This window comes from Oncorhynchus nerka, linkage group LG15 (assembly GCF_034236695.1).
Source record: "Oncorhynchus nerka isolate Pitt River linkage group LG15, Oner_Uvic_2.0, whole genome shotgun sequence".
Taxonomy (NCBI): Eukaryota; Metazoa; Chordata; class Actinopteri; order Salmoniformes; family Salmonidae; genus Oncorhynchus; species Oncorhynchus nerka.
In genome coordinates this window covers 18,416,127-18,426,126 of record NC_088410.1, presented here as the reverse complement: position 1 = coordinate 18,426,126, position 10,000 = coordinate 18,416,127, and the positions used below count along the sequence as shown (strand labels likewise).

At 48.4% G+C, this 10,000-nt stretch overlaps 1 protein-coding gene across 1 annotated transcript in view; it reads left to right on the top strand.

Annotated features, from left to right (window-relative positions):
• tmc8 (transmembrane channel-like 8) overlaps positions 1-10,000 on the top strand; it is a 21,591-nt gene that overhangs the window by 7,573 nt on the left and 4,018 nt on the right. Inside the window, exons 6-14 of the mRNA XM_065000669.1 lie at positions 89-228; positions 4,646-4,793; positions 5,887-6,054; positions 6,432-6,583; positions 6,903-6,972; positions 7,094-7,191; positions 7,526-7,712; positions 8,603-8,733; positions 9,014-9,169. Of these exons, the coding sequence (XP_064856741.1) occupies positions 89-228; positions 4,646-4,793; positions 5,887-6,054; positions 6,432-6,583; positions 6,903-6,972; positions 7,094-7,191; positions 7,526-7,712; positions 8,603-8,733; positions 9,014-9,169 (1,250 nt within the window). The remainder of the gene's footprint in view (positions 1-88; positions 229-4,645; positions 4,794-5,886; positions 6,055-6,431; positions 6,584-6,902; positions 6,973-7,093; positions 7,192-7,525; positions 7,713-8,602; positions 8,734-9,013; positions 9,170-10,000) is intronic.

Here is a 10,000-nt window from a genome sequence, read left to right as displayed (position 1 = left end):
TGTGTGTGATTTAACCCTCTTTCTCCCTCTCTCTCCTCTCTCTCTTCCTCTTGATCACCCTCCTTCCTCTCTTCCCTCCCTCCTCCAGGGTTTTCTAGAACGTTCTCCAGTATTCTATGGGTTCTATGCACGTAGTTCACTAGACCTGCTGTGTCTGAACACGCCCCTCCTCTTCCTCCTCGGAACCCTCACCGTCCTCATCCTCAGTCTGGTCATGGTGGTCCGCAGGTCAGACACACACACACATGTTGTTTTACTATCCTTGTGGGAACCAAACAATTGATTCCCATTCAAAATCCAATTTTCCCTGACCCTTAACCTAACCCTAAACCTAACCCCTAACCCTAAACCTAACCCGTAACCCTAAACCTAACCCGTAACCCTAAACCTAACCCCTAACCCCTAACCCTAAACCTAACCCGTAACCCGTAACCCTAAACCTAACCCCTAACCCTAAACCTAAACCCTAACCCTAAACCTAACCCCTAACCCCTAACCCTAAACCTAAGCCCTAACCCTAAACCTAACCCCTAACCCTAACCCTAAACCTAACCCCTAACCCTAAACCTAACCCCTAACCCTAAACCTAACCCCTAACCCTAACCCCTAACTCTAAACCTAACCCCTAACCCTAACCCCTGACCCTAAACCTAACCCCTAACCCTAAACCTAACCCCTAACCCTAAACCTAACCCCTAACCCTAAACCTAACGCCTAACCCTAAACCTAACCCTAACCCTAAACCTAACCCCTAACCCCAAAGCTAACTCCTGACCCTAAACCTAACCCCTAACCCTAAACCTAACCCCTAACCCTAAACCTAACCCCTAACCCTAAACCCTAAACCTAACCCCTAACCCTAAACCTAACCCCTAACTCTAAACCTAACCCCTAACCCTAAACCTAACCCCTAACTCTAAACCTAACCCCTAACCCTAAACCTAACCCCTATCCCTAAACCTAACCCCTAACCCCTAACCCCTAACCTAAACCTAAACCTAACCCCTAAGCCTAATTGTAATCCTAAACCCTAAATCTAAATTTTCTAAATGTTCCCACTTGTCCAAAGGTTCCTTGTTTTACTATTCTGGTGAGGACATACACACACTGTCCTTTTAGCACAGGTATTCCCAGGGGTACGCGCAATACCGTCGGGGGTACGCCCCCAAAGAAGTGATTTCTTCCCATTTTCCCCCCCAAAAATTCTCACCAGAGTAGCCTTGTTTCACTGCCAAAATTAAAATGAAACCATCCAGTGTTCAGCAAAATAACAACACAATGTCAAACACAGGGAGCCTAGTCAAATAATGAACATCCAATCACATTAACCGTTACTCATCCAATCACATGAACCGTTACTCTCTCACGGGAATTCCACTAACGGTCTGTATGTAGCCAAATGTAGCTGCTGCTCATGTTGGTAACTGTGCTGATGGCGCAAAAGCCATGACAGGGAGACATAGTGGAGTGGTAATGCGCGTGCAGGCAGTTGCTCCCGATGCCACTTGGGTACACTGCAGCATCCACCCAGAGGCTCTTTCTTGCTGCCAAGGGAATGCCTGACAGCTTGAAAGACGTTTTGGACACTACAATGAAAATGGGTACCTTTGTTAATGAAGAATCCTCTTAAGGACCTCTACAGATCGGTGGCCCGCCCACGGGACGGTTGAGCTAATGTGCGCTAATGCGATTAGCATGAGGTTGTAAGTATCAAGAAACATTTCCAGGACAAAGTCATATCTGATATTGGCAGAAAGCTTACATTCTTGTTAATCTAACTGCACTGTCCAATTTCCAGTAGCTATTACATTGAAATAATACCACTCTAATTTTTAAGAAAGTGCACAGTTATGAACTTGAAAAGTTATTAATATTCCAATTAGGCACATTTGGGCAGTCTTGATGCAACATTTTGAACAGAAATACAATGGTTCATTGGATCAGTCTAAAATGTTGTACATACACTGATGCCATCTAGTGGCTAACATCTAAATTGCACCTGGGCTGGAATAATACATTATGGCCTTTCTTTTTTCTTTCTTTGTATTATCTTTTACCAGAACTAATGTGTTATATATATTCTCCTACATTCATTTCACATTTCCACAAACTTCAAAGTGTTTCCTTTCAAATGATGTCAATAATAAGCATATCCTTGCTTCAGGACCTGAGCTACAGGCAGTCATTTCGGGTATGTCATTTTAAGTGAAAATTTTTAAAAAAAGGGGCAGATCCTTAAAGCAAGGCCCCTGAACTCTCGTATTTTCAGCATTATGCAGTGATATGGGCAGCGACCATGTAACACTTTTACAACATACAGAAGTGCGCAGGTTATCAAGGGCAAAGTATTGACATGTTTTTTTTAAATTGAAGAGCTTAAAGTTTTCTTTACTGACCATAATTTTCACTTGTCTGACCGCTTGATGATGACGAGTTTCTCACACGACTGGCCTGTCTGGGTCAGGGATGGGCAGTGTACCGTTTTTTGTGATATACCGGTATTGATGCACGGACCGGTTTGGGTTTTTACTAGTTTCTCACACGACTGGCCTGTCTGGGTCAGGGATGGGCAGTGTACCGTTTTTTGTGATATACCGGTATTGATGCACGGACCGGTTTGGGTTTTTACTAGTTTCTCACACGACTGGCCTGTCTGGGTCAGGGATGGGCGGTGGACCGTTTTTTGTGATATACCGGTATTGATGCACGGACCGGTTTGGGTTTTTACTTGAACTTCTATACCGGTATTTGAATGTTTGGTTTGTAACTATATAATTAGAATATACATTATATTCCCATGATTCCAACAGTTAACCCAAGTGTTTTGCTCTAAATCGCAAGTCAAATTGCAACATTTGGTTAAAAATAAAGCCCAGATTACTTGCTCTTATGGTGCAGCCCTACGTGGCAGTGGAGAAATGATCTCAAATGCAGAAATTGATGAAAATGATGACTTTTGGGGGTTGAAGTTGAATTGAACAGTATAAAACAATCAGAATGGAGGAAGATGTATATTTTGCCACCCTACGGTCACACACTACTCATAAACAAAGGGTCACACACTACTCATAAACAAAGGGTCACGCACTACTCATAAACAAAGGGTCACGCACTACTCATAAACAAAGGGTCACGCACTACTCATAAACAAAGGGTCACGCACTACTCATAAACAAAGGGTCACGCACTACTCATAAACAAAGGGTCACGCACTACTCATAAACAAAGGGTCACGCACTACTCATAAACAAAGGGTCACGCACTACTCATAAACAAAGGGTCACGCACTACTCATAAACAAAGGGTCACGCACTACTCATAAACAAAGGGTCACGCACTACTCATAAACAAAGGGTCACGCACTACTCATAAACAAATGTAGAACTTTTATTATTAAAAAACATAAAATACCATCAAATACTGTCATACCGTCATTTTATTTAAAATACCATGATATTATATTTTGGCCATATCGCCCAGCCCTAATCTGGGTGATGTTTTTTCTCGCTTGAATGATCTGAATCTAGGATTACAGGGACTCTCCACAACTATATTCAATGTGCGGGACAACATAGAGGCTATGATTAAGAAGTTGGAGCTCTTCTCTGTCTGCATTAACAAGGAAAACACACAGGTCTTTCCATCATTGTATGATTCTTTTGTGTGCAAATGACCTCAAGCTTACGGACAATGTCATGTGATATAGTGAAGCACCTGAGTGAGCTGGGTGCACAATTAATCAAGTACTTTCCCGAAACGGACGACACAAACAACTGGATTCGTCATCCCTTTCATGCCCTGCCTCCAGTCCACCGATATCTGAACAACAGCCTCATCGAAATTGCAAATGTAATTTAATCAGAAGCCACTGACAGATTTATGGATAGGGCTGCACTCAGAGTATCCTGCCTTGGCAAATCACGCTGTTAAGACACTGATGCCCTTTTCAACCACGTACCTGTGAGAGTGGATTCTCGGCCCTCACTAGCATGAAAACTAAATACAGACACAGACTGTGGAAAATGATTTAAGACTGAGACTCTCCAATACAACCCAACATTGCAGAGTTATGTGCATCCTTTCAATCACACCCTTCTCATTAACCTGTGGTGAGATATTCACCATTTTTGATGAACAAATAAGGTTTTATATGTAAAATGGTTAAATAAAGAGCAACATTATTGATTATTATTATTTGTGCCCTGGTCCTATAAGAGCTCTTTGTCACTTCCCACGAGCCAGGTTGTGACAAACTAAGACTCATTCTTATGTTTAATAAATGTATAGTGTGTGTGGAGGCTTACAATGATGGCAAAAAACAACATTTGAGAGTACGCTAACCTAGTGCTAGAGGGGGTACAGCTGACCCTGGTGCTAGAGGGGGTACAGCTGGAGGTTGAATGTTTGAAGGGGTACGGGACTATAAAACGTTTGAGAACCACTGCTTTAGCGCATGCCTAAACCAATCCAATGCTGTTACATTTGTAGGGCGTAGTGAACGAGTACACACTTCAGGAAGGAGAGATTATTGGGACGTAGCTAAGGATACGCTGTTAAAGATGTGTCCACAGGGAACGACAGTTACTGGCCAAGGTTGTAGTATCTGCTTTAAAAACAATAACAATGAATCACCTCTTTTAAACAGGACGGTTGTAGGCTACAAGCACACGTGGTTGCTAGGCAACCGCTACAACATCCACATGAGCTACAAGGTGTTCTGTGGGTGGGACTTCTGTATCCAGGACCCCGAGGTCGCCGACCTCAAACTCAGCTTCATCAGGAACGAACTGAAGGTTAGGGGTGGAAGTCTGTCTGCCCTTTTCAACTAACTCTCTTTCTCTCTCTCCATTATGATACCTCTGCATCCGTTCCTCTGTCTCTCTCTCTCCGTCTACCACCACGCTCTGTCTCTTTCCCCATCTCTCTCTCTCTCTCTCTCTCCATTATGATTGCTCTGCATCCGTTCCTCTGTCTCTCTCTCTCCGTCTACCACCACGCTCTGTCTCTTTCCCCATCTCTCTCTCTCTCTCTCTCTCTCCATTATGATTGCTCTGCATCCGTTCCTCTGTCTCTTTCTCGTTCAAAAAATGAGTTCACACAGATCATCTCTTTCTTTCAGTTGTGCAATGGTCGGGGCTGGCAACTCTTTAATTTACCTACCAAGGTTCTTCCTCTTCATTCTCTCTCCTTCTTTACCTTTATATTTAACCCTCCTTCTCCTTTCTGTTCTATCCCTCCCTCCCTCCCTCCCTCCCTCCACCTGTCCTTCTCCTCCTCCCTCTCCCTCTCCCTCTCCCTCTCCCACTCCCTCTCCCTCCCTATCCCACTCCCTCTCCCCCCTCCCTCTCCCTCTCCCTCTCAATCTCCCTCTCCCTCTCCCTCTCCCTCTCCCACTCCCTCTCCCTCTCCCTCTCCCTCTCAATCTCCCTCTCCCTCTCCCTCTCCCTCTCCCTCTCCCACCCCACTCCCTCTCCCCTCCCTTTCCCACTCCCTCTCCCCCTCCCTATCCCACTCCCTCTCCCCCTCCCTCTCCCACTCCCTCTCGCCCTCCCTCTCCCCTCTCTCTCCCTCTCCCTCCCTCTACCTGTCGTTCTCCCCTCCCATTCCCTCTCCCTCTCCCATTCCCTCTCCCCCTCCCTCTCCCTCTCCCTCTCCCATTCCCTCTCCCCTCCCTATCCCACTCCCTCTCCCCCTCCCTCTCCCACTCCCTCTCGCCCTCCCTCTCCCCTCTCTCTCCCTCTCCCTCCCTCTACCTGTCGTTCTCCCCCTCCCACTCCCTCTCCCTCTCCCTCTCCCTCTCCCATTCCCTCTCCCCTCCCTCTCACTCTCCCTCTCCCATTCCCTCTCCCCCTCCCTCTCCCTCTCCCTCTCCCTCTCCCTCCCCAGTTATACTTAGAAGAGGAGAGGTTCCAGCAGCGTGAGGCCAGGAGGACGTTGGGTCAGTGGGCACACCTCTACTCCCTGCGAGGGCTGCTCCACTTCCTGGTCCTGGTTCTACTGGGCGGAGCCTTCTGTCTCATCTACTATGCCACCATGGCCTCAAAGGCTGAGAGGGTATGTGTGTGTGTGTGAGTGTGCATGTATTAGTTAGTTATTGATTTAATTAGTTAGTCAATTTATCGGGTTCATTATTTTGGCAACCTTTTTACTCCCTCTCCCCCTCCCCTCCCCGTCTCTCTCCCCTCCCCCTCCCCCTCCCCGTCTCCCTCCCCATCTCCCTCCCCCTCCCGTCTCCCTCCCCCTCCCCGTCTCCCTCCCCTCCCTGTCTCCCTCCCCCTCCCGTCTCCCTCCCCCCCCCCGTCTCCCTCCCCTCCCTGTCTCCCTCCCCTCCCCGTCTCCCCCCCTCCCTCTCCCCATCTCTCCCCCCTCCCCGTCTCTCTCCCCTTCCCGTCTCCCTCCCCTCCCCCTCCCCGTCTCTCCCCCTCTCTCAGAATGGAGACTATTTGATCCTCCGGTTGCTTCTCCATTACCTTCCTCCCATCGTCATCACCCTGGTCAACTTCTTCCTGCCTCACGTCTTCCGCCATATCTCTTCCTTCGAGGATTACTCCCTCACCACCCAGGTCAATGCTACCCTCGTCAGGTAGGAGCATACATGTCCAATCTTTATTGGTACCATCATATCATCATCATCCTCATCATCAACATCATCATCATCAATACATAAATATTGATAATCAAAGAAGTTCTCTCTTCATTGTCTTAATTCTTCAACCTTCTTCTCCTCCTCCTCCTCCTCATCCTGCTCCTCCTCCTCCTCTTCCTCCTCCTCTTCCTGCTCCTCCTCCTCCTCCTCCTTCTCCTCCTCCTCCTCCTCTTCCTGCTCCTCCTCCTCCTCCTCTTCCTGCTCCTCCTCCTCCTCCTCCTCTTCCTGCTCCTCCTCCTCCTCCTCCTGCTCCCAGGAGTATCTTCCTGAAGTTGGCCAGTCTGGGGATGTATCTCTTCTTCCTCTTCAAAAACAGCCAACAGGAAGTGAGTCATAACGACTAACCATTTGTTGACAACTAGAGATCATATAGACATATTGACAGACCTATGGCATTAAATGGACTTCATCGACAGTAAATGGACTTGATACTCTGTGTGTCCTCAGTGTTGGGAGAATCAGTTTGGTAAAGAGATGTACAAACTCTCAGTGTTCGATTTCCTGGCCTGTTTCTGCAACACCTTCTTCATCGTCTATCCTAGAAAGTAAGTTCATATTTCTGCTTTCTGAAGGAATATTTCTGATGAAAACGTATTTGGCCCAATGGAACAGAGCACTTGTGAACCTGCACTTTCACCTGTCCAATCATCTCAGATCAGTTCATACTGTAGACAATTTTTTGGTGTGTTGTCCACCAACTGGGACTTGAAGCCGGGTCCAGCAACTGTCAACACAACAACTTAGCTGTCGCATAAAGGGATCCAAACTTCTTGACAAGGTTGCCAGGTGTTGGGTTGCTACAATACTTTAACTTACGAGTGTTTTGGATGTTTTCTAGCAGTATCCTTCATCTTGTCGTCCCTTCATCTCTCCTTGTAGGTGGTTTGTGGACAGGTACCCATCGTCTTGGCTGGCGCGGTTGTCGGGGAAACAGCATTTCCTGATCCCGTTCAATGTTCTAGACCTGGTGTACAGTCAGACGGTCACCTGGGTAGGAGTGTTCTACTGTCCTATGCTGCCATTTATAGAGACAGTCAAACTCATGGCCGTGTTTTACATTAAGAAGGTGAGTGTTGTTGTTATTTACATAACTCTTTCTCTCAACACATCATCTCTCACTGTTTCATTGCTCACTTCTGCCTTGCTCTCTCTCCCTCTCTCTCCCTCTTTCTCCCTCTCTCTCCCTCTCTCTCCCTCTTTCTCCCTCTTTCTCCCTCTCTCTCCCTCTCTCTCCCTCTTTCTCCCTCTCTCTCCCTCTTTCTCCCTCTCTCTCCCTCTCTCTCCCTCTTTCTCCCTCTTTCTCCCTCTCTCTCCCTCTCTCTCCCTCTCTCTCCCTCTTTCTCCCTCTCTCTCCCTCTCTCTCCCTCTTTCTCCCTCTCTCTCCCTCTTTCTCCCTCTCTCTCCCTCTTTCTCCCTCTCTCTCCCTCCCTCTCTCCCCATCTCTCCATCTTTCTCCCCCTCTCTCTCCCCCTCTCTCCCTCTCTCCCCCTCTCTCCCCCTCTCTCCCCCCTCTCTCCCTCTTTCTCCCTCTCTCTCCCCCTCTCTCTCTCCCTCTTTCTCCCTCTCTCTCCCTCTTTCTCCCTCGCTCTCCCTCTTTCTCCCTCTCTCTCCCTCTCTCTCCCTCTCTCTCCCCCTCTCTCCATCTGTCTCCCCCTCTCCCTCTCTCTCCCCCTCTCTCCCTCTCTCCCCCTCTCTCCCCCTCTCTCTCCCCTCTCTCCCTCTTTCTCCCTCTCTCTCCCCTCTCTCTCCCCTCTCTCTCCCTCTCTCAATCTTTCTCTCTCTCTCTCTCTCTCTCTCTCTCTCTCTCTCTCATTCTCTCTCCCTCTCTCTCTCTCTATCTCTCCCCCTCTCTCTCTCTCTCCCCCTCTCTCCCTCTCTCTCCCCCTCTCTCTCCCTCTCTCTCCCCCTCTTGCCCCTCTCTCCCCCTCTCTCTCTCTCTCCCTCTCCTCCTCCCAGTTGACAGTTCTCCAATGCTGTGTTCCGGCCCAGAGAATGTTTCGTGCCTCCAGTTCTTCAGTTCTGTTCCACTTCATGTTACTACTGGGTCTCATCATGGCAGTCATCACCCTCGGAAGTAACCTCCACCAGTAAGACCTCCCTCCTCTCTTTCTCTTCTATTTCTCTCTACTAGAATCACCCTCCACCAGTAAGACCCCCCTCCTCTCTCTTTCTTCTATTTCTCTCTACTAGAATCACCCTCCACCAGTAAGACCCCCCTCCTCTCTTTCTCTTCTATTTCTCTCTACTAGAATCACCCTCCACCAGTAAGACCCCCCTCCTCTCTTTCTCTTCTATTTCTCTCTACTAGAATCACCCTCCACCAGTAAGACCCCCTCCTCTCTTTCCCTCTATCTCCCCCCCCCCCAGGTTCGAACCCTCCTCCAGCTGTGGTCCGTTCGTGGGCAGCGCTACAGTGTTTAATGTAACAGCTGTGTGTGTGGACAGTCTACCAGGACCGGCCCAGTCCACTCTGAGATACCTGTCCTCAGAGGCCTTTGTCCTGCCGCTGATACTGGCGCAGATGTAGGTGATATAGATCACATACACACACACCGGCCTGCCACCCACTGATACTGGTGCAGATGTAGGTGATATAGATCATATACACACACACACACCGGCCTGCCACCCACTGATACTGGCGCAGATGTAGGTGATATAGATCATATACACACACACTGGCCTGCCACCCACTGATACTGGCGCAGATGTAGGTGATATAGATCATATACACACACACACACCGGCCTGCCACCCACTGATACTGGTGCAGATGTAGGTGATATAGATCATATACACACACACTGGCCTGCCACCCACTGATACTGGCGCAGATGTAGGTGATATAGATCATATACACACACACACCGGCCTGCCACCCGCTGATACTGGTGCAGATGTAGGTGATATAGATCATATACACACACACACACCGGCCTGCCACCCACTGATACTGGCGCAGATGTAGGTGATATAGATCATATACACACACACTGGCCTGCCACCCACTGATACTGGCGCAGATGTAGATGATATAGATCATATACACACACACACACCGGCCTGCCACCCACTGATACTGGCGCAGATGTAGGTGATATAGATCATACACACATACACACACACCGGCCTGCCACCCACTGATACTGGCACAGATGTAGGTGATATAGATCATATACACATACACACACACCGGCCTGCCACCCGCTGATACTGGCGCAGATGTAGGTGATATAGATCATACACACATACACACACACCGGCCTGCCACCCACTGATACTGGCGCAGATGTAGGTGATATAGATCATATACACATACACACACACATACACACACACCGGCCTGCCACCCAC